The sequence below is a fragment of the Coregonus lavaretus genome (assembly GCF_964263955.1).
Source record: "Coregonus lavaretus genome assembly, chromosome: 28".
Lineage (NCBI taxonomy): Eukaryota > Metazoa > Chordata > Actinopteri > Salmoniformes > Salmonidae > Coregonus > Coregonus lavaretus.
Genome location: NC_140015.1, coordinates 3,981,333 through 4,005,391, shown reverse-complemented (window position 1 = coordinate 4,005,391; position 24,059 = coordinate 3,981,333). Strand labels below are relative to the sequence as shown.

The 24,059-nt window shown below is 45.5% G+C and overlaps 1 protein-coding gene across 1 annotated transcript in view; it reads left to right on the top strand.

The window, feature by feature from the left end:
• The window catches only part of LOC311104535 (carnitine O-palmitoyltransferase 1, liver isoform-like), a 55,711-nt gene that overhangs the window by 19,198 nt on the left and 12,454 nt on the right, over positions 1-24,059 (top strand). The window contains exons 9-14 of the mRNA XM_084146398.1: positions 1,512-1,599; positions 1,788-1,983; positions 3,087-3,275; positions 8,592-8,697; positions 9,169-9,285; positions 19,975-20,139. Of these exons, the coding sequence (XP_084002524.1) occupies positions 1,512-1,599; positions 1,788-1,983; positions 3,087-3,275; positions 8,592-8,697; positions 9,169-9,285; positions 19,975-20,139 (861 nt within the window). The remainder of the gene's footprint in view (positions 1-1,511; positions 1,600-1,787; positions 1,984-3,086; positions 3,276-8,591; positions 8,698-9,168; positions 9,286-19,974; positions 20,140-24,059) is intronic.

The following is a 24,059-nucleotide window of genomic DNA, read 5'->3' as shown; positions in this document are numbered from 1 at the left end:
GCTGCAGACATAGTTTATATGAATAGAACTGACGTCACTATGGGAAATAATAGTCATTCATAAAGGGTTTGTCCAAAATGCCACCCTGTTCTCTATATAGTCCGCTACTTTTGACCAGAGCCTTATGGGCCCTGTAGTGACCTATAGTAGTAGTGCACCTAATAGGGAATAGGGTGCCATTTGGGACGTATATTGTTATTGTATGAATCAAATTCATATTAGGCAACCGTCTTGGGTGAGTCAGTGGGGTAAAGGTCACAGAGAATATAGGCCAGTGAAGAGGTTTATGGAAAAGGAATCTCCCCATTCCAGGTGTGGTTCTTCAAGCCTGTGGCTCTTCAAACCAGATTCTGTCTTACTGTCATTTACAACATTTTGTCAGTTTGTAGATGTGGGTGTGGGTGGGTGTTGTCAGAGAGGAAGAGCGAGGCCCAACTTGGTGCAAAATCGGTCTCCCTCCAGCAGGTGGCGCTCTTTCATTGTTTCGCCCACCAAGCAAGGAGTTTTTGTATGGAGGTCAATGAGAGTTTCAAATTTGGTCAAAGGAAAAATGTATGACATATTTGCTACATTAGGTTTATTTGATCTAATAGAAGTTTCGTAATGCTTAAGTTGTTACAAGTGTACTGATATAAGTAGGACACGTGACATCCCGGCAACTTTTGAGAAAAAACACTTTATACCAGACTTGTCTCGATGGCTATGCATATTCATAGCATGAACATAACATCTCTCTCCATTGAATACAGTTGGTTGACATCAACAACCTCATCGAATATTCAAAAAAGTATTACAATAATGAGATGTATCCACCAATCTAAAGAAAGGAGCTAGAAAGCCCGGCGTGCCGCTTTGTGGAAAACGACTCCCATTGGGCTGAGAAACATGTATCTTGTCAGTATATCCATAATCTTATGTGTTGTTGACATCTGTGACATGAATTCTACAGTATCTTACCAAACTGGAGCACTAAGTTATTAGTTAGATAATAATTAAAACAAATATATATATATATAAATAATAATAGATCATAAATCTCAAGAGTTCATCCTGCAAAATGTCAAATAAATAAATTAATAATAGCCAGCCAACTTTGTTAAACACTCTTTTCTTCTAATTCCTCATTGTCCTCCTTTCCTCAATTCCTACTTCATGAAGGATACTGAAGTTGAACATGGGTTGTTTTCGTGTATCTACTCATATTAGCTGGCTATTTCATCGAAGCAGCTGTGTGAAAGTGTCATTTGAAGGATCTTTAACCGAGTTCTGTAGAATTTTTCTGCTGATATGGTCTTTTTTTGCGGAACTCTGCCTCTGACTGTCGTCAATGAATATTCCACTTCCTCTCTCTTTCTCTCTCTCTTTCTCTCTCTTGCTCTATCTCTCTCTCTCATTCTTAAATTCCAAATTGTCATGGATGAAATTAATGGCATTTGAGGTTAAACAATGTGAAGATACTGTAACTACCAAACCGTTTTTCTCTCTTTTCTCTCTCTCTCTCTCTCACTCAGAGTCGTGTTCCAGGTACAGTCATCCCTCTGTGTGCAGCTCAGTGTGAAAGGATGTTCAACACTACTCGCACTCCAGGAGAGGAGACGGGTAATAAACACACACACACACACAAACAAAAGAGACTGAGTGGCAAGAAAGTCTGTTTTGGAATCTTTATTTGATAGCATTGACAAGGAAATGAGACAACGGTATAAGTAGAGTTCTGCATCAGCCACTAACCAACTCGCGCGCTCACTCTGTCTCGGTCTCTCTCTCGACGTGTGTCTCCTCTCCAGACGTGCTGCAGCACTGGCAGGACAGTGAATTTGTGGCAGTCTACCACCGGGGGCGCTACTTCAGGCTGTGGGTCTACAAGGCGGGGCGTCTCCTCTCCCCTAGAGAGATAGAGTACCAGATCCAGAGGATCCTAGATGACCCCTCACTCCCCGGACCTGGAGAGGACAGGCTGGGAGCACTGACTGCTGGAGACAGGTGTCTAGTGGTGGGGGGAAGAGGGGTGTGTGTGTGCGTGAGCGCCTGTACACATAGGTGTATGTACCCACTGCAAATACAGTTCTCTGCATTTTTACAACCCGGACTTCCCCCTAAATATGAAAGTGTAGAGTTTTGCATGATCTGATGTATGGCTAATAGATGGCCCTACGGAGCTGATGTTCATTATGCCTGAGACAGCTGTAGATTTGCAGACTTTGGCTTGAGAGATCAGACAAGGATAGCACTGCAGGATAACAGACATGGGTTCAAATATGATTTGAAATCTTTCAAATACTTTGACCGTTCACTCTAGCCAGCCTGGAGTGCCAGGTGGACAGCGTTTTCGTTTTCGGGACTATTGTATTGGTCCATTGAGCCAAGCACGCTCAATCAAGCACAACTAAAGTATTTGAAATTATTTCTAATAGTATTTGAACCCAGGTCTGCAGGATACCACAGACAAGTAGAGCTTCCATCGATCAGTTATGGTCTATGTATACCAACAGTGCTTTTCCGGGCTTTGGTTGTGGTAAGTAGGAATAATAATCATGAGTAGGACACTCTCTCTCTCTCACACTCGCAGACACATAAAACGACTCTGTTCATATCACAATTATTGGTACACCCTGGTACTCCTGTCTGTTTTTGTAGAACTTTACACACAGTAAATAAACACATTCTTTCCTGGGGACGTGGTTGTGTTAGCAGCACACCCTTGTCCTCACCATTGTGTCTCTAGTCAATCCTCAGCTCGTCATGATGACAGCTAATAGGGTTCAGCTGTTGAGCAAGAAACATTTGCAACCACAAGGTTGAATTAGTCTGGTCATGGAGTGTTTTGTCCTGGCATGTCCCATGGGATCACTTTCACACTACTGTCAAGTATTCTACAGTTACATTATCACTATACATACTGTTCTGCAGTGAGTGGGTTAGAGAAGGGGAACATATTCCCATATGTTTAGTAACAATGGCAGATTCTTGCCAGATTTGGTTGCTGTTGATATTAATGTATTTCTGTAAGTAAAAAGTACAGTAGACTTTGTTGAGTCTACCTTTTTAAATAAAGTTTGGTGTGATTTGGATGGGGTTTGTCCCAGGGTGCCGTGGTGGACCGTAAGAAAGCAGTACTTCAGCTCAGGGGTGAACAAGCACTCGCTGGACTGCATCGAGAGGGCCGCCTTCTTTGTCACCCTGGACGATGAGGAGCAAGGCATGATGGGAGAAGACCCAGTGGGAAACCTGGACCGCTACGCCAAGTCCCTCCTCCACGGAAAATGTTACGACAGGTGTGTGACTGTGTGGTGCAGGCGCATTAAAATAAGCTTTTATTTTGTAGAAATGTATAATCGTGGTCGAGCTTCTACCTAACACCTTACAGATCTGTGAACATTGACAGGATAGGGCCAACGGGAAGGGCTAGGGAGTGAATTAGAACCAGTTAATAGAGTGTCCAACTCTGCCTTTCCCAGTTTCCACGCAACAAGAGAACATTCAATCCATCTCACTTCTACAGGGGGGTCTGGTACTAGGGCTGCGTACCAAATGGCACCCTATTCCTTATATACTGTAGTGCGCTACTTTTGACCAGGGCCTGGGCCCATAGGGCTCTGGTCAAAAGTAGTGCACCATATAGGGAATAGGGTGCCATTTGGGATGCGGCTTAGCTGTTAGTGAAGGACATCTGCTCTTCAGCTCTATCGTAGTCTACCGGTATCTAGATTGAGTTGAATTGTGAACAGATGGAGTCTTCATCTGGTCCATTTAATCCTCTCTTCCTTTCACACGTGCTGTACTGTAGGCCTGCACACACACACAAACATGGTATGACAACCTGATTGAATTAGCAGCAAATGTCCAATAGCACCAGTTGCTTAAGTGAAGTAATTGACGGATATATCCTATCCAGGGACATGGTTCTGGTTGTTTAGAATCATCAACATCAGGCCCAAGTTCCTCTTGTACACCCTCTTCTCCCCCTCCAAATCAAGTGCTTCACATCTGTGTCTAAGTTCCAGTGGTTTCCTGTCTGTATGGCACTCTCAAACAATACAATACAGTATTGAACTCTCAATTAGATTGATGAATAATGAGTAAATACAGTGGGGGAAAAAGGTATTTAGTCAGCCACCAATTGTGCAAGTTCTCCCACTTAAAAAGATGAGAGGCCTGTAATTTTCATCATAGGTACACGTCAACTATGACAGACAAATTGAGAATTTTTTTTCCAGAAAATCACATTGTAGGATTTTTAATGAATTTATTTGCAAATTATGGTGGAAAATAAGTATTTGGTCACCTACAAACAAGCAAGATTTCTGGCTCTCACAGACCTTTAACTTCTTCTTTAAGAGGCTCCTCTGTCCTCCACTCTTTACCTGTATTAATGGCACCTGTTTGAACTTATCAGTATAAAAGACACCTGTCCACAACCTCAAACAGTCACACTCCAAACTCCACTATGGCCAAGACCATGTGATTTGGATGGGGTTTGTCCCAGAAACAAAATTGTAGACCTGCACCAGGCTGGGAAGACTGAATCTGCAATAGGTAAGCAGCTTGGTTGGAAGAAATCAACTGTGGGAGCAATTATTAGGAAATGGAAGACATACAAGACCACTGATAATCTCCCTCGATCTGGGGCTCCACGCAAGATCTCACCCCGTGGGGTCAAAATGATCACAAGAACGGTGAGCAAAAATCCCAGAACCACACGGGGGGACCTAGTGAATGACCTGCAGAGAGCTGGGACCAAAGTAACAAAGCCTACCATCAGTAACACACTACGCCGCCAGGGACTCAAATCCTGCAGTGCCAGATGTGTCCCCCTGCTTAAGCCAGTACATGTCCAGGCCCGTCTGAAGTTTGCTAGAGTGCATTTGGATGATCCAGAAGAGGGTTGGGAGAATGTCATATGGTCAGATGTAACCAAAATATAACTTTTTGGTAAAAACTCAACTCGTCGTGTTTGGAGGACAAAGAATGCTGAGTTGCATCCAAAGAACACCATACCTACTGTGAAGCATGGGGGTGGAAACATCATGCTTTGGGGCTGTTTTTCTGCAAAGGGACCAGGACGACTGATCCGTGTAAAGGAAAGAATGGGGCCATGTATCGTGAGATTTTGAGTGAAAACCTCCTTCCATCAGCAAGGGCATTGATGATGAAACGTGGCTGGGTCTTTCAGCATGACAATGATCCCAAACAAAGTCCGTGTTGCCCAGCGACAGCCCCAAAACATCACTGCTCTAGAGGAGATCTGCATGGAGGAATGGGCCAAAATACCAGCAACAGTGTGTGAAAACCTTGTGAAGACTTACAGAAAACGTTTGACCTGTGTCATTGCCAACAAAGGGTATATAATAAAGTATTGAGAAACTTTTGTTATTGACCAAATACTTATTTTCCACCATAATTTGCAAATAAATTCATTAAAAATCCTACAATGTGATTTTCTGGATTTTTTTCTCTCATTTTGTCTGTCATAGTTGACGTGTACCTATGATGAAAATTACAGGCCTCTCATCTTTTTAAGTGGGAGAACTTGCACAATTGGTGGCTGACTAAATACTTTTTTTCCCCACTGTATTAGTCTGATGTTTTGGCTGGACCAGGACAGTGGTGGGTGGTCTGGGGATTGTGACAGATCAGGGTGTTGGGTCAAGACGTTTACACAGATCAGACACGGACAGAGTATGATTAGCTCGGTTTCAAGGGTGTTTATTAATAAAATAATCAAAAGAAAAGGTTAGGTCTCCACCATGAGATCCTCTCCAGGATACAGTCTCCAACTACACGGAAGTTACCTTACTGCCCCCAGTCCTCTCTCCTGTGCTGCCTTTCTGGCAGCTTTATGGGCCTTGCACAGCTCGTGAGCAATCCGCCCTCAGTGCAAAGTCTGTTTCCCTTCTCGATAGGGCATCCGCGTTTCCATGCTTCGCCCCTGACCTGTGCACAACAGAAAAAGAGAAGCATTGAAGGGACAAGAACCACCTGGTGACCCGATCATTTGTGTCTTTTCCCCTGGCTACTAGTCTACTATTACCAAGATGTACCTGTGTCCTCGTGCAGTCTTTACCAGGGGTCACACTATGTCCATGGCGACGCGTTCAAAGGGCACCCCGATGATCGGCAGGGGGACCAGAGGCTTTCGGAAGTGTGCTTTTGGGGCAGTGAGTTGACACTCCGGGCAGCTGCGACAGTAGTCTTCCACGGCCCTCCTCATCCCGGGCCAGTGGAACCGGGCGGCGACCCGTTTCCGGGTCTTCTCCATTCCCAGGTGTGCCCCCAACAGGTGGGTGTGGGCCAGCTGAAGAACGGTTCCTACGTACCGTTGTGGCAGCAACAATACCTCTCAAAGTTCCCCCTGTTGGCGCGACACCTGATACAAATTAATTTGGAAATGGGGGTATCGCCCGCCAGTCACTCACCCCCGGAAGTAGCTGTCCATCCACCGCTATCACTTGGGCTGCGGTAGCTTTCAAATTCGGAACCTCCCAGTGGGCCGTCCCGAATTGTCCCCTCAGTTGGCCCCCAACGGGGGTCTCGACTGGCCCCTCGAAATCAAGAAGGGGGAGGCTGGGCTCCTCCTCCAGTGGTTCCCCAGGGGGTTCGGGTTCCGGCTCCCCCTCCGACTCCGGACCCGTAGAGTCAGGTGGGTTAACCGGTTGCGTCCTGGCCGCACAGGCGAGGGGTCATCCCCGCTCTCTTCTTCGGCCGGCTCGTATCTTTTTTTCAACTCATGCCCCCATAGGGCTGCGAACAGCGGACAATCCCATCCCACTAGGATAGGTACCGGCAGCTCTGGTACTGCACCCACCATCAGCTGGCAGCTCCCTTGTGGTGTCACGATGTTGGTCCATACAGCGGGATACCGCTTTGTGTCACTGTGAACACAGGAAATGGACATCTCCCTATCCCGTTCGGTCTCCTGGTTCAGCAGGCTCGTGGTTACGAGCGTAACCATGCTTCCGGAGTCTAATAGGGCTTCCGTGTCATGTCCATCAACCTTCACCGGGACCATGGGTGCCGTTGATTCACGGTGCGCCCAACAGGAGGTGACATAGTTCACGGCATGACCAACCTGGCCTCCGGTGCTAGCTGATGACATCGACTCCTCTCGAGCAGGGCAATTCCAGGCAATGTGCCCCTGGGCGCCACACTCAAAACACCTCCGTTGGTCTCCATCTACCTGGGGTCGTCGGTGGCAGGTCGGCCCTTCCCCAGCCATCTCTCCATGGGTTTGCGGTCCCTTGGCCCTGCCGACTGTCGGTTCGGGGTAAACCGCTGTGGGGTTGTCCTTCCGTTCCCTCGCACAGGTCGCCGACTCTCGTCCCGGCTCCCCCTCAGTGGGGTCTGAGTGTTCTGATGCATCTCCACTGCTTCCAGGAGGCCCTCCAAGGTCTGGGGCGCGCATAGGCTCTCTGCCCTCTTCATGTCATGGGGTAGCGCCCGTACGAAGCGATCCAGGACCACTTTGTCGAGGAGGGAGAGGGTGGATATGTCGGTTAGGAGCCATGCCCTGGTGACGCGCAGAAGGTCACTCATCTGAGCTCGGTGGGAGGCGTCGGGTACGAACCTCCAGCCCTGGAACCGTTGAGCCCGATGGGCCAGGCTGTACCCGTAGCGGCTGAGTATCTCCCGTTTGAGTATGTCGTAGTTAGCCGCCTGTTCATTGTTCAGGTCCCAATATGCCTCCAGAGAGGAACGGGGCCAGCAGACTTGCCCACTTCGGACGTTCAAACGTACAAATGTGATCGTCTTCCGTTAGCTTGATTAAAAACTGGTTGGGATGGGATTCAGGAGACGCTCCTCCTTGCAGCTTCCTGACTTCCTTCACGAGGCGGACGTTTTGTAGTCACTGTTCCTCCAGCGTTCGTTCCTGAACCGCCCGTTGTGCTTGTTGGGCCCGGATGAACTGAGCTATCAACACGTCCATGCTGATGCTGTGTAAACGTCAACCCTGATCTGACCACGTTATCAAAATGCCTACATTCTCCACCACTTGTGGCAGATCAGGGTGTTGGGTCAAGACGTTTACACAGATCAGACACGAACAGAGTATGATTAGCTCGGTTTCAAGGGTGTTTATGAATAAAATAATCAAAAGAAAAGGTTAGGTCTCCCCCATGAGATCCTCTCCAGGATACCGTCTCCAACTACACAGACGTTACCTTACTTCCCCCAGTCCTCTCCCATGTGCTGCCCTTCTGGCAGCTTTATGGGCCTTGCACAGCTGGTGAACAATCCGCCCTTAATTACTCACCAGCTCCCAATCAGCCCCAATTAGTCCTGTCCGGAGAGCCCGTTCGAGACCTGGCACGTCCAGCAGATGGAGCCACCGCCTCGTGATGTATACTCCATCGAGTCTCCCCCTGGTGGCTGACCTGCTGTACGCCACAGGATATATATTTCTGCTTTGATAGTGTGTGGTCAACTCTCAAAACTAAAAGCACTAAGCTAATTTATCTAGTTCTCTCTCTCTCTCTCTCTCTCTCTCTCTCTCTCTCTCTCTCTCTCTCTCTCTCTCTCTCTCTCTCTCTCTCTCTCTCTCTCTCTCTCTCTCTCTCTCTCTCTCTCTCTCTCTCTCTCTCTCTCTCTCTCAGGTGGTTTGATAAGTCCTTTTCTGTGGTGGTGTACAAGAATGGGAAGAGTGGGCTGAATGCAGAGCACTCCTGGGCCGACGCCCCAACAGTGGCACACCTGTGGGAGGTGTGTGTGTCTATCTGTCAAACATAGGCATAATCAAATGGCACTTTTTTAGGACCTTTTCTTCTGATATTTTTAGCTACAGAACATAGAAATGTGCCGTTTTCACATTGTGTAGACACTAGTATGGTGCTGGAGATAAGAGGTTAAAAGGATGGGGGAATTCCCCATGACAGCCCAAATAACCTGTCCTCAATGGAGATAAAGCGCTTGGTTTTATTTAGAATAATCTGATCTTGCAGATGTTAGTGTACGTGTGAGGTAGACTACATATGGCCAGATATGTGGCTAAAAGTGCCTGTGGTTAAAAAGAGGTTAGCCAAGTTCAGGATGTTCCAGTTATTATCCATATGGGAAGTGATAAACATATTTGTTATTCGTTCTTGGCAGATAAAGTTTCTGTGTGTTCTAAACTCTGAACTTTGCGAGTCGGCTTTTAAGTGTGTGTAACGGCAGCTCTCTGTCTGTCCTCAGTTTACCCTGGCCACAGATGCCTTCCAACTGGGTTACACAGAGGACGGCCACTGTAAGGGAGAGGTGGAGCTCTCCTTACTGCCTCCTCAGAGACTCACCTGGGACATCCCTGTGGAGGTGAGAGTGCTGTGTGTGTGTGTGTGCATCGTTCCCTAACACATCCTCAGACCAGGGTTTCCGTTAGGAAAATGTGGCGCCGGAAGATTCAAATTTACCGTTCATTTGAGAAATGTACAGGCATAACCCATTAGGGTGTACACAGAATGACAGAAATCACATTTAGATTATGGTAATGCTCCTTAACAGAACATGTAACTCATTTAATGAAGCAGCCAATAAAACGTAATTTTCAAACATTTGCCAAAATGCAATTAGCGGGAAAACACCATTCTAAACAGCGCACCTGGGAAAACACCATTCTAAACAGCGCACCTGATAGCTGTTCCATATGGGACAGAGATGAAAATCTCTGTTAGAAATGTAGAAAGAGGGGGACTCTAAAGATGCAACAACTAGGATGTGCTACTAATATGACTAGGATTGTGCCTTTGGCTTCTGGACAACAAAATAACATTGATATGAAAACCAATAGAACAGGAGAGTAATGGCATAGCGGTGGGTCCAATAGGGAAGTCAATGGAAATACATTAGCCAAAATTATATAATTACTCCTGTCTATATATAAATAATTAAAATCATTCAAAATAGTTCACCAGAAAGCGTGACTTGGCCACAGAGGAATCGAGGATTATTAGCTTCTTTAAAAAAAATAGCTCGTAGGCCTATGACTATTTGGGAAGCCCGCAATTTGGGCAGCGCGCGTGGCAATAGGCCTAGCTGATTATTGTGTGTGAAGATAATGTGTCTTGAATATCATTAAAAATGTTGAGACAAGAAGAAGGGAGGGGTGTGTGGTGAAGATATAGACAAATCACCCGCCAAATCAATTCCCCATTACATATGTCACCAGTAGTAAATGTACCATTAATCCCTGTAATTTGGTTACATACATTTCTCTTAGTGCATGTATCAATTACAGTCATTTACCGTTGTAATTCTCGGAGTGGAAACATTGTTTGCGGAGTTCACAACCTGCTAGACTTGTGAGAAACAAGTTTTGGTTTATTTCATCATTTCTGAGATTTGTAAATGTTTTCATTGTCTTTTGTTTGGAATGCTCCATGAGTATATCTCTGTCCTGATCATGTTGAGGGAGGGCGTGCGCAGTACCTGGCCTGCTGCATGGAATTGTAGGGAAGTTCTTTTTTAACATCATTGCGAATTATACTATATTAAAACTATAGCTCCTCACAGTAAGCTATTTGAAATATCTTCCAATCTCCCCCTTGATAATCACCAATCCTCGGTGTGAAAGAGAAATGAAAGTTATAGGCCTACTGATGTATTGGCTATGAGTTCCATGTGCTCATTTCTATAGCCGCCAATGGATCACGGTGTATCAATGTGTCCATATGGCAGAAGCTAGTGATCTTTCGTTAGTTGACTTTTTTGATTTTTGTCATGTTTTTAAGAAACGAAAACATTAATGAAATGAAGCTGTTCCATGAAAATCTGCATATGAAAATCAGAACTGGAACTCAGAACGGTAAAAGTGGTAGGATAAATTGTAAGCTTGCCCAAACTTTAAACTCACACGCTGCCTATTCAATTGCATCCACATTTTCATGGTTGGATTTTGCCTATAGGCTAATTTGAAGCAAGGTAAGAGATGCCTCATAATATGAAATAAAACATTCAGGTTTCAAACAATTAAGTATGTTTTCTAAATGCATACTGCCTCCAGCTCACATTGTAAAGTGGTGGGTGACGCGCTGATAGCCTGTTGCCTGCACTTGAATGGTGAATGGTAGGCGCGCTTCAATTACTAGTTGAGAAATAAAAATAGTAGCTCTTTTTAATTGTGTACCAGCTGAGGAGGTGCAGGAGAAATCTCACTCAAAATATGCTCTGTATGCTGACTAATGAAAATACACACAGGCCAATTTAATTCCACTAAATTAGGCAAATTAACCTATAGACTAATCAGCTTTACCGGTCAAATGTATTTCCATCGACTGCTTTTTCCATCAATTAATAAAAAGCATACATTTGCATTGGGATTTCTTTTCTCCACGCCATTTTTGCCGGCAACAGCTTTATTGATATACTTTTTTTATCTAACTAACGGAAACCCTGCCGCCGACATCCTTTGGGAGGGGAGCATGTCTGTCTAGTGTCACTTGAAACACCCTGACAACATTGTCCAGCTCCCTCTCTCCTCTTCCTTTAGGGCTTGGATCAGTTCCTCTCTCTGTTTCATTCCAAGACTTCATGTCCATTGAAAGTTCTGAACCACAATTAATACATGTTGAGGAACCAATTCAGTGGCTTAAGTTGAATCTTTTAGTCAAAGTATGATGCAAAGTGTTAGCATGACCTCCGTGAGCCACAATTGGGTGAAAGTAGGGCTGTTGCGGTGACTGTATTACCGCCAAACCAGCAGTCATGACCACAGTAAAATTCTATGTGACCGGTAATCTCCTCTTATGCCCTCTGGACATGCATTGGTAGTACCCAACTCGCTAATGATCATCAAGTCACTAATGGCCTGGTACTCAGGACTCTTGTCCCTTTAACTACACTGACATCAATTCAAATGCAATCTAAAATCACATCAAACACTTATCATCAAAACAGTATGTGCTTTTAAAACTCCCCTCACTGTGATTGATCAATTTGAAGAAAGAAGTTCAACAACAGGTTGAAACTGAGTGGGAAACATGGTCGTTGTGGATATTGTTTCAAAGCCTAACACAACAAAATGGAAAATGCTTTCTAAGGTGATGATTGCATGACAATAACCGGCTGACAAGATGTCATGACCACCACAGCCCTAGAATAAAGGCCTTCTCTTTTTGTCTTTCATCTGCTTCTTGTCTTTCATCTGAGAGAAGTGGCATTTCTCTCGCTCTCTCTCTCTTTCTGTTTGTTGCGGTTGGAGTTTTCCGTTTCCTCCTCTGCTTCTACCAACATTCAGAGAGTCAGGGAAACCCCCCCCCCCCTGCTCTACCTCCTCCACCTTCTACCTATATCTCCAATTTCTCTACCTACTTCTACCCCAGCAGTGCAGTGCTCTCCTACCCTGGCCTCTACTGTGTTAACTGCCTGTCTGTGGGAACACTGGGGAGTTTCACTCCTGGAAATTACCTCAATGTGCAGCAATGACTGACTGGCTGGTTGACAGTTACAGAGCTCAGAATTTTGCCTACATAATATACACACACACTGCCTGGTCGCCTAGTGACCGGGGAGTTTTGGGGGACTTTGCCCCCTGTTAATTATTAGATGCTCAAACATACTATCAGCATTCCTATGCTTATTAGAATAGTGACGCCATCACATTGATAACAGTATTGTGTGGAATTAATTACTTTCCAGTGTTTACCTTGAGGCTTGACTCAAACGCAAACAAAACTAACTGCCACTGCCCACTCTCCCTCTCAACCATTCCTGTACTCCCACTTTCTCTGTCTCTCTCTTTGCCTCTGTCTCTCTTAAATTAAAAAGTCTTTATTTTTATGGAAAGTGTTTGCCAAAGAAAATATAACAAAACAAGGAGGACGAAGAAAATCTTCATATAATTAAAATGCCTTTATTGTTATGGCGTGTTCGATGACGCGTTTCAGCATAGGCCTTCGTCAGGGTGTATCAACCTGCCTCACTCACACTCTGCTTTACTCACGCTCTGTGACAGTACCCTTAAGGATGTGTAGCATTGCATCTTGTTACAGTCAGACGTTATGCTGGTATGTTAAATAGGTTAAACACACACACACAGGTGCATCTGAACATCACATAGGATCAAAGGTCAAGTCGAGTCGCATTGCATCCCCCCACTGAGACGAGACATTCTCTCTTTAACTCAATCACTCACTCAAATCAAATCAAATGTTATTTGCCACATGCGCCGAATACGACAGGTGTAGACCTTACAGTGAAATGCTTACTTGCTCACACACCTGGACAGTGTGCCACTACCAACACGTTGTCTTCTTTATCTGTTCCTCTCTCTCTCTCTCTCTCTCTCTCTCTCTCTCTCTCTCTCTCTCTCTCTCTCTCTCTCTCTCTCTCTCTCTCTCTCTCTCTCTCTCTGTCTGTTCTTTCATTTCCCCTTCATGCCATCTCCAGTTGTCTCAACTCTCTATCTGTCTGCTTCATGAGGGCTTCCGTTTCTCAAATTCCCCTTATTAGTAACCCTCTTATTCCTTCCTCTTACCCCTTCCTCCTCTCCCTACGCTTTCCTCTTCTCCCCTTCATTTCCCCATCTCCTTCTCTCTCTCTTGTTTTTGGAAGTGGCCTCTGTCTCTGAACTGAAAATAAAAAGCACATGTGGTCTACTCTGCCCTGGCTGGTTGGATCGAACTCTTAAGTACTTGTGTGTCATGCCACTGCAAAGCAAACTACTCTCGATAGTAATGTCGACGATACTACAGACCAAAGCATTGGCTTTACTGAATGTTGTTGTCCATGCTCAAGTCTACTCTCCACTTTGATTGAGTTCCATTGCTCTGCAAGAGTAGCTTCCAGTTTGCAACCCAAGGAAAGAACAGAGGGGTATCCTACAAATCAGGTTTAAGGAGTTAGTGAGGTAACTTTAATAAACTCCAAGTTCAACCGGTCATGCTGGAGGATGTTGCAGGCAGCAGAACGTTCTCCACGGCGTCTCCAGACTCTGTCACGTCTGTCACGTGCTCAGTGTGAACCTGCTTTCATCTGTGAAGAGCACAGGGCGCCAGTGGCAAATTTGCCAATCTTGGTGTTCTCTGGCAAATGCCAAACGTCCTGCACGGTGTTGGGCTGTAAGCACAACCCCCACCTGTGGATGTCGGGCCCTCATACCACCCTCATGGAGTCTGTTTCTGACCGTTTGAGCAGACACCTGCACATTTGTGGCCTGCTGGAGGTCATTTTGCAGGGCTCTGGCAGTGCTCCTCCTGCTCCTCCTTGCACAAAGGCGGAGGTAGCGGTCCTGCTGCTGGGTTGTTGCCCTCCTACGGCCTCCTCCACGTCTCCTGATGTACTGGCCTGTCTCCTGGTAGCGATTGTATAAGCATTAACAGGGCATGCTGAAAATAGTTTCAACATCTTTAGTTACTAATATATACTAATGATTTACTTAAATTACTCAGTCATCTTATAAACCAAAACCAAATTAATTATTCCAACTAAAGTTAGAATGACAATTCATAGTGATTCATATTGGTCCTACCACACAAAATGAAAAACCCTCAACTTAGCACACATTACCACTGTCAGAATGTACACGTATATTAACATACAGTATAACTATCCAGAATTCTAGTAAAGTGGTTATCCCACTGGCTATAAGGTGAATGCACCAATTTGTAAGTCGCTCTGGATAAGAGCGTCTGCTAAATGACGTAAATGTAAATGTAGTATTACCTTCCTCATCATGAGAATAACTGCAGATCATTATCACAATGCATTCTTAGTCCAAATTACTATACATTTAGTAGTGTATATACCTCCTACATCAACCTCCAAATTAATTATGTACACAGCTGACCAACCCCGTCCTTCCCCGGCACTCAAATCTTCTGGCGTCTCTTCATTATGTTCTTCAGACATCTTCATAGTTCAACTTGGATTGCCCATGACAATGTCCCAATTTCAATGTCTCACCCGAGCAGCTACCATCTCTACCCCCCATTCTGTCTCGTCCATTTGCCAACCAGCAACATGAGAAATGTTGTATTTGAACGGATATCTCTCCATGCCCACTCCACGTGGACTCCTGCCCCACTCCCGAGAGACATGCATGAGAAAATAGCAGTTGATAGCTTCGATTGGATGCTGTACACCGGTTGCAGGTAGAAGTGGTGCTGGCCAGGACCGTATTCAACGCCTTTGTTGCTTATCTTCAGCCGGTTTAGAGGGGTTTTGAGGTTTACACCGTTCTTGACCGAATTATCCCTGCTATGCATCAAGACACCATCTGTAGTTAGTTAGAGAGAGAGCGAGAGAGAGGACAGATCATAACAGTTTAGTTGAGTTCATATCTGATCCAAGAAATCCATACAGTCCCTTGTAGCTCAGTTGGTAGAGCATGGTGCTTGCAACGCCAGGGTTGTGGGTTCGTTTCCCACGGGGGGCCAGTATGAAAATGTATGCACTCACTAACTGTAAGTCGCTCTGGATAAGAGCGTCTGCTAAATGACTAAAATGTAAATGTAAATAAAAGTATTGATTAAATGACAAATTATTATTTTTCACCAATTATTCTTAATACCATGTTCTAATATACTCCCCTTATCACACTGTCGATTACACCTCAGAGTCACAGGATCCGGAACCTTTTACCGCCACAAAGTCTCCAGGGCGCAGACAATGCCCAGATTCTCCTGCTAGGTTGCGCATAGAAGCCTTCACCCGGGAAGAGAGTCTTAAGAACATTGTTAAGTGAGACACAGTAGTTTCAGAAACAGGCCCCCTTTGTACTTTGTCTCTGGCCACTAATACATTTGCACATAACATATTCCATCTAACCCATAACACATTAATTACTACTGCTCATATTCTTAATACAATTTGCATATTTGCCAAAAGGCACTAGGGGACCGGAAATTCCCCCTTTGGACACAGCTCACAACATGATTCATGCAGTCAAAAAATAAATAAATTAACAACACTGCCTGTTAAATCAAAATAACAAATCAAATTAGAATGACACCCCTTGATAACATCTTAACTTAATTGTATCTCATAATGGGGCGGCAGGTAGCTTAGTGGTTAAGAGCGTAGTGCCAGTAACCGAAAGGTCGCTGGTTCTAATCCCCGAGCCGACTAGGTGAAAAATCTGTCTGTGCCCATGAGCAAGGCACTTAACCCTAATTGCTCCTGTAATTCGCTCTGGATAAGAGCGTCTGCTAAATGACTAAAATGTAATTCAAGGAATAGTAAAATTGACTAGCAACAGGTGTCCCTCATTCAGGGCTAGCGCTCTCGCCCTGTCCTTGTCATGGTCCAAATCTCATATACGACTATTGCTAAATAATAAACTTCTTCCTAATCATTAGTGTTCACCGATTACATTTAAATGTCACCCAATGTTTGTAGGCTTTCTAGTGAGGGTGATCAGGCCCCACGGGAAAGTCAGAACAGAGGTCAGAGGTCATTCAAATCCTTCAAAGAAATGTTTCATTCTATAGTAAGCCAGTGACTCAGCCACCTGTAAAAGTGTCAGAGGCAGAGAATCCCAGTGGAAAGAGGGGAGCCATCCAGGCAGAGACAGGAAGGGCGGTTCATCACTCCAGTGCCTTGCCGTTCATCTTCGCACCCCTGGGCCAGACTACACTCAATCATAGGACATGGATAGGCAGACTATTCCATAAAGATTGAGCTCTATAGGAGAAGGCCCTGCCACCAGCTGTTTGCGTAGAAATTCTAGGGACAATAAGGAGGCCTGCATCTTGTGACCATAGCGTACGTGTAGGTATGTATGGCAGGACCAAATCATAGAGATAGGTAGGAGCAATTCCATGTAATGCTTTGTAGGTTAGCACTAAAACCTTGAAATCAGCCCTTAACAGGAAGCCAGTGTAGAGAGGATGGCACTGGAGTAATATGATACTTTTTTGGGGTTCTAGTCAAGATTCTAGCAGCCATATTTAGCACTAACTGAAGTTTATTTAGTACTTTTTGCGGGTAGCCGGAGAGTAGGGCATTGCAGTAGTCTAATCTAATCTAGAAGTGACAAAAGCATGGATTAGCTTTTCTGCATCCTCTCTATCTTTCTTTATCTCTCGCTGTCTTTTTACCTCTATCCACCTCTCTCTATTTCTCTGTCTTTCTCTCTCTTCCTCTATCTCGGGCCTCTTTGGCCTTATTATTGAAGAACTGAGACAAGGGCAGAAGATTAGGACCAGTACGGAGAAAAAAGTATGAAATGTATGCACTCACGACTGTAAGTCGCTCCAATAAACTGATGGGTTTATTGGTGTTAAAATACACCAGTTATGCTATTTTGGACCACCAGGCTGCTGATTTCATGCAACCTGTCGTTTTTGTGTTTATACTTTTTCATAACGACAACGACAAGTTTGATGTCAGACGACAACTGTATACAGACGTGTCGATAGGCATAGTATAAACCAGTCTTTAGTCTTGAAATCTTTGGTTGTTTAGTACACTACCCTACTCACTATGTTTAGCACATGGCCTCACGTGAATCCTTAAAGAGATGGGTGGGACTAAGGCTTAAGAGGGTGTGAACGATGCTGAATGGGTGTAGACAAAGAAGAGCTCTCCAGTAGGTGTACCAAAACATTCAAGGGCCATTTTCTCAAAAGTGGGGTTACAAGTTTACCAAGTTTGAAAGCAGAATTACTTTCCCATTGTTCCTCAACTGTAGTGTATGATATACCATTTTCTAGCTCTGAGTCTCTTCAAATTTTGCTACATAAGATCGAACCGGTCGGTCAATCCAAGATTCTAGCAGCCGTATTTAGCACTAACTGACGTTTATTTAGAGCATTGCAGTAGTCTAATCTAATCTAGCATGGATTAGCTTTTCTGCATCTTTACATTTACATTTACAAAAGCATGGATTAGCTTTTCTGCATCTTCTCCATCCTCTTTCTATCTTTCTTTATCTCTTGCTGTCTTTCTTTCTCTCTCTTCCTCTCTCTCTCGGTCCTCTGTGGCCTTATTATTGAAGAGCTGAGATGGAGGTAGAAGATTAGATAAAGGGAGAAGTACTCTTACATCAATATGAAAATCTCTCTCGCTCCCATGACTTCCCATGATCTCAACCAGATGTTGTCAGACGGGGAGAGACTGGGAAGCAAACTTTTAGTGGCACTTTCACATCTGTTGTGTCACCCCCGTCCATGAGCAACCCTTACAGCCTACTAGTGAAAGGTGATACCTAGTCAGTTGCACAACTGAATGCATTCAACCGAAATGTGTCTTCCGCATTTAACCCAACCCCTCTGAATTATTAGGCACTAACCTTGTGGCCTGGCTCGAATTGCTGGCGCGTAGAGCCTGGTAACAGTGTGGGACTGTTTGGGACTTTGGGGGGGGGGGGGGGGGGGGTTGATTTACTGAGTGACATTCTGAGCGAATCACACGACTGAGGCATGGGTCCAAATCGAGGTGGAAAAGTGTTTGCTATGGTGCACCATGGAAATAATTCCCCATAACCCGAGGTAGTAGGAACATATCGACTTTCATTCTAATAGCTAGCCAGCATAACTCTGCTAGCTGTCCTGTAACATATGGTAGAGCATGGCGTTTGCAACGCCAGGGTTGTGGGTTCGATAAAATAATGTATGCACTAACTTTAAGTCGCTCTGGATAAGAGCGTCTGCTAAATGACTAAAATGTAAATATGATGTGCACTGTCTTTAAATAGAAAAAGTAAGGACACGCCATCAAAGGCGTGGTTGTACAGAACGCTATCCCATTAAAAAGTACAAGCACAGTATTTTCTGTACCAATGGCAATGATGCAGAACGCTACGACTATTGTAAAGCACTGGAGGAGATTGTTGGACCCATCTCTGTGGGAGATGGCTTGCCACTGGCAGTTTGAGAAAAGTGTCGAACTCTTCTTAGAAGATACTACAAAAGCAGCTGTGAATTGGCAAGAATAGGCTGTTTATTTTGAGAAAGAAAATATCTGTGTTGCACAAGCTAACCCAGTTCTCTTTGTTTCACACGAACACATTTACATTTACTTTTAAGTCATTTAGCAGACGCTCTTATCCAGAGCGACTTACAAATTGGTGCATTGAATTTAGGATAGCCAGTGGGACAACCACCCTTTTTTCCCCTTCTTTTTTATGGGGGGTTGGGGGAGGGGGTAAGAAGGATTACTGTAATACTATTCCAGTTATTCCTTAAAGAGGTAGGGTTTCAAGTGTCTCCGGAAGGTGGTCAGTGACTCCGCTGTCCTGGCGTCGTGGGGGAGCTTGTTCCACCATTGGGGTGCCAGAGCAGCGAATAGCTTTGACTGGGCTGAGCGGGAACCGTGCTTCCGTAGAGGTAGGGGGGCTAGCAGGCCAGAGGTGGATGAACGTAGTGCCCTCGTTTGGGTGTAGGGTCTGATCTGAGCCTGAAGGTAAGGAGGTGCCGTTCCCCTCACAGCTCCGTATGCCAGCACCATGGTTTTCTAGTAGATGCGAGCTTCAACTGGAAGCCAGTGGAGTGTGCGGAGGAGCGGGGTGACATGAGAGAACTTGGGAAGGTTGAACACCAGACGGGCTGCAGCGTTCTGGATAAGTTGTAGGGGTTTAACAAAAACAAAAACAATACTGGCCCCCGGATACAGCACACTTACGGGGAGGTTCTAAGGGTTATGCTAGATGGGGATGGACAGAGATCAGCCAATTAAAACCAGCCGTTGTTTCGTCCGCTCCTGCCATAGGCTTCCAGTCAAGTCCAGTTCTGAGGCGCTTGGAAACCAGACGGTTCGACAGGGAGAGATTAACTAGGCACAAGATCTGAAAGGATTGTCTGGCCAGTGACCAAGATGAAAAATAACTAAAAATGAACAATCTTGAAAGTGTTTCTCTCTCATTTTCTCTCTCTCGCTCGCTCTCATTCTCGCTCTCATTCTCGCTCTCATTCTCGCTCTCATTCTCGCTCTCATTCTCTCTCTCATTCTCTCTCTCTCTCTCTCTCTCTCTCTCTCTCTCTCTCTCTCTCTCTCTCTCTCTCTCTCTCTCTCTCTCTCTCTCTCTCTCTCTCCATGTCTTTCCTCTCTCCATCTCTCTCTCCTCAGGTTCAGGAGCAGGTGTCCATCTCTCTGTCTGTGGCACAGGCCCTAGCTGACGATGTGGACTGTCATGTCTTCCCCTTCAGGGACTTTGGGAAGGGACGCATCAAGAAGCTGAAGATCAGCCCAGACGCCTTCATTCAGTTGGCTCTGCAGCTAGCTTACTACAGGGTGAGTTAAAGGGAATGTCCTTCACTCAGTTGGCTCTGAAGCTAGCTTCAGTGCCGTGCACAGACGCTGGTGGGGACGCTGGTGCTCTTGGGGGAGGGGGTAGTTTCTGAGATTCAAGAGCATATGAAATTAGCTAGTTTGATGTGCAATTCGTTACATTTAAAATTAAAACAAAACATTTTATGAGACTTAAAATAACATTACAAAGTATTTCATTAAATTGTCAAATCCACCAGGCTACGAGGGCACTTTTTCATCGGAGGGCAAAAGGGCAGGTGCCCAGACACTGATTGAGCTCTATCTGTGCACGTGCCTGAATAGCTTACTACAGGGTGAGTTAAAGGGGATGTCCTTCATTCAGCTGGCTCTGCAGCTAGTTTACGACAGGGTAAGCAGGACATTCAAGATCCAAGATGGCGTAGCAGTGCGGTCGTGTACTCTGTTGTGTGTCCTGTAAATAGCCTGTTTTTTCTTTTTTTTGTCTTTTGTTGTATATATTCCCCTATCACACTTTTCATCCTTCTACTAAATATACTTCCTGCAACCCGCCTCACTCAATGTGGAACGGATTCTGTTATTTACTTACCTTTTATCTAGAATATCCAGTTGAAACTAGCTAGCCAGCTAACTAGATGCTTGCTATTAGCCACCATTAGCGGTTTTCACCCAGAACATCAGATTTTCTGCCAGAATAACTGAATCACTGGACCTTAACACCGGATCGCAACCAGCTAGCCGCAACCGAATGGATGTTGCTGTTGGCTAATCACCACTGCACCCCGAAGCAAGCACCAGTTAGCCTTGAGTTAGCCTCGAGCCAGGCCCATATCCCGGCTATCTACCTCTCTGTCTACCGGACGGGAGTAGCCAGCTAACTAGCTACTTGCTATTAGCCACCGTTAGCAGGGTTTTTTCACCATTGTCCTTGGCCTGCACTACCTACCAACCAGCTTTAGCCTGGATTATTATCGGCCAGTCTGCACAGCGTGTTATCGACTCAGAACATATCGGATTCTCTGCCGGAATCACTGAATCACTGGACCTTTTAACACCGGATCATCACAACTAGCTAACTGCAACCGAATGGATGTTGTGGTTGGCTAATCAGCTTGAGCTAGCCTTGAGTCAGGCCCATCTCCCGGCTAGCTACCTCTCTGTCAACCGGACGGGACCTCCTAGTGTCGACACAGAGCTCCGCCGATCCATCACGACTGGTCTGCCGACGTAATCGTCTGTGGTTCAACAGGCTTCCCGTTGCGACGACCACGAAGATCCATCTGCTAGCCCCGGCCCGCTAGCACACGCAATTCAACAGCCGTGCTTCCTGATCACCTGTGCTGTAGCACCAATTCGAACTGCTCTCGGACTCTCATTGCTGTTCACTGGACCTTATGATCACTCAGCTGCACAGCTGATGCCTGCTGGACTGATCCTTTACACGGTACCCTGTTTATTCTGTTTAGCCTCAGCCCAAACTTTCATTGCCATTACCAGTTGTTGTCTTAGCTCTCTCGAATAACACCTGTGATCGCTTTATGCCTCTCTCCCATGTCAATTTGCCTTGCCTATTGCTGTTCCAGTTAGTTCTTATTATACAATTTCACTGTAGAGCCCCAAGTCCCTCTCAAACTGCCTCAAATAGCTCCTTTGTTCCACCCCCCATACACGCGGAGACCGGCTCAATCGGTGCCTCCAGTGATGCTATCTCTTTCATTGTTACCTAACGCTTAGGTTTACCTCCACTGTACTCATATCCTTGTCTGTACATAATGCCCTGAATCTATTCTACAACGCCTGGAAATCTGCCCCCTTTATTCTCTGTACCCAACGCACTAGAAGACCAGTTCTTAAAACCTTTAGCCGTATCCTTATTCTAGTCCTCCTCTGTTCCTCTGGTGATGTAGAGGTTAACCCAGGCCCTGCAGCCCCCAGTATCATTCCTACTCCCCAGGCGCTATAATTTGTTGACTTCTGTAACCGTAAAAGCCTTGGCTTTTTGCATGTTAACATCAGAAGCCTCCTTCCTAAGTTTGAGTTATTCACTGCATTAGCATACTCCGCTAACCATGAGCAGTGTTTGAATCCTGGCTTAGGAAGGCCACCAAAAATTCAGAAATGTCCATCCCCAACTACAACATTTTCCGTCTAGGTAGAACTGCCAAACGGGGTGGAGATGCAATCTACTGTAGAGAGAGCCTGCAGAGCTCTATCATACTATCCAGGTCTGTGCCCAAACAGTTTGAGCTCCTACTTCTAAAAATCCACCTTTCCAGAAATAAGTCTCTCACTGTTGCCGCTTGCTACAGACCCCCCTCAGCCCCCAGCTGAGCCCTGGACACCATATGTGAATTGATTGCCCCCCATCTATCCTCAGAGTTTGTACTGCTTGGTGACCTAAACTGGGATATGCTTAACACCCCGGCCATCCTACAATCCAAACTAGATGCCCTCAATCTCACACAAATTATCAAGGAACCTACTAGGTACAACCCTAAATCTGTAAACATGGGCAACCTCATAGATATCATCCTGACAAATTTACCCTCTAAATACACCTCCGCTGTCTTCAACCAGGATCTCAGCGATCACTGCCTTATTGCCTGCGTCAGTAATGGGTCTGCGGTCAAACGACCACCCCTCATCACTGTCAAACGCTCCCTAAAACACTTTAGCGAGCAGACCTTCATAATTGACCTGGCCCAGGTATCCTGGATGGATATCGATCTCATTCCATCAGGAGAGGATGCCTGGTTGTTCTTTATATGTTCTTTAAAAGTGCTTTCCTCTCAATCTTAAATAAGCATGCACCTCCTCCCAGCAGCCAACTGCACTGAGGCTAGGAAACACTATCACCACTGAAAAACTACAATAATCGAGAATTTCAACAAGCATTTTGCTACGGCTGGCCATGCTTTCCACCTGGCTACCACTACCCCGGCTACCAGCTCTGCACCCTCCGCTGCAACTTGCCCATGCCCCCCCCCCGCTTCTCCTTCACACAAATTCAGAAAGCTGATGTTCTGAAAGAGCTGCAAAATCTGGACCCCTACAAATCATCTGAGCTAGACAATCTGGACCCTTTCTTTCAAAAAATTGTCGCAACCCCTATTACTAGCCGGTTTCCGAGCTGGTCATGGGTGCACCTCAGCCACGCTCAAGGTCCTAAACGATATTATAACCGCAAGCGATAATAGACAGTATTGTGCAGCTGTCTTCATCGACCTGGCCAAGGCTTTCGACTCTGTCAACCACCGCATTCTTATTGGCAGACTAAATAGCCTTGGTTTCTCAAATGACTGCCTCGCCTGGTTCACCAACTACTTCTCAGATAGAGTTCAATGTGTCAAATCGGAGGGCCTGTTGTCTGGACCTATGGCATTCTCTATGGGGGTGCCACAGGGTTCAATTCTCGGGCCAACTCTTTTCTCTGTGTATATCAATGATGTCGCTCTTGCTGCTGGTGACTCTCAGATCCACCTCTACGCAGACGACACCATTTTGTATACATCTGGCCCTTCATTGGACAATGTGTTAACAAACCTCCAAATGAGCTTCAATGCCATACAATACTTCTTCTGTAGCCTCCAACTGCTCTTAAACACTAGTAAAACTAAATGCATGCTCTTCAATCGAACGCTGCTGGAACCCACCCGACTAGAATCACTACTCTCGGCGGGTCTGACCTTGAGTATGTGGACAACTAAAAATACCTAGGTGTCTGGTTAGACTGTAAACTATCCTTCCAGACTCACATTAATCATCTCCAATCGAAAGTTAAATCTAGAACCGGCTTCCTATTTCGCAACAAAGCCTCCTTCACTCATGCTGCCAAACATGCCCTCGTTAAACTGACTATCCTACCAATCCTTGACTTCGGCGATGTCATTTACAAAATAGACTCCAACACTCTACTCAGCAAA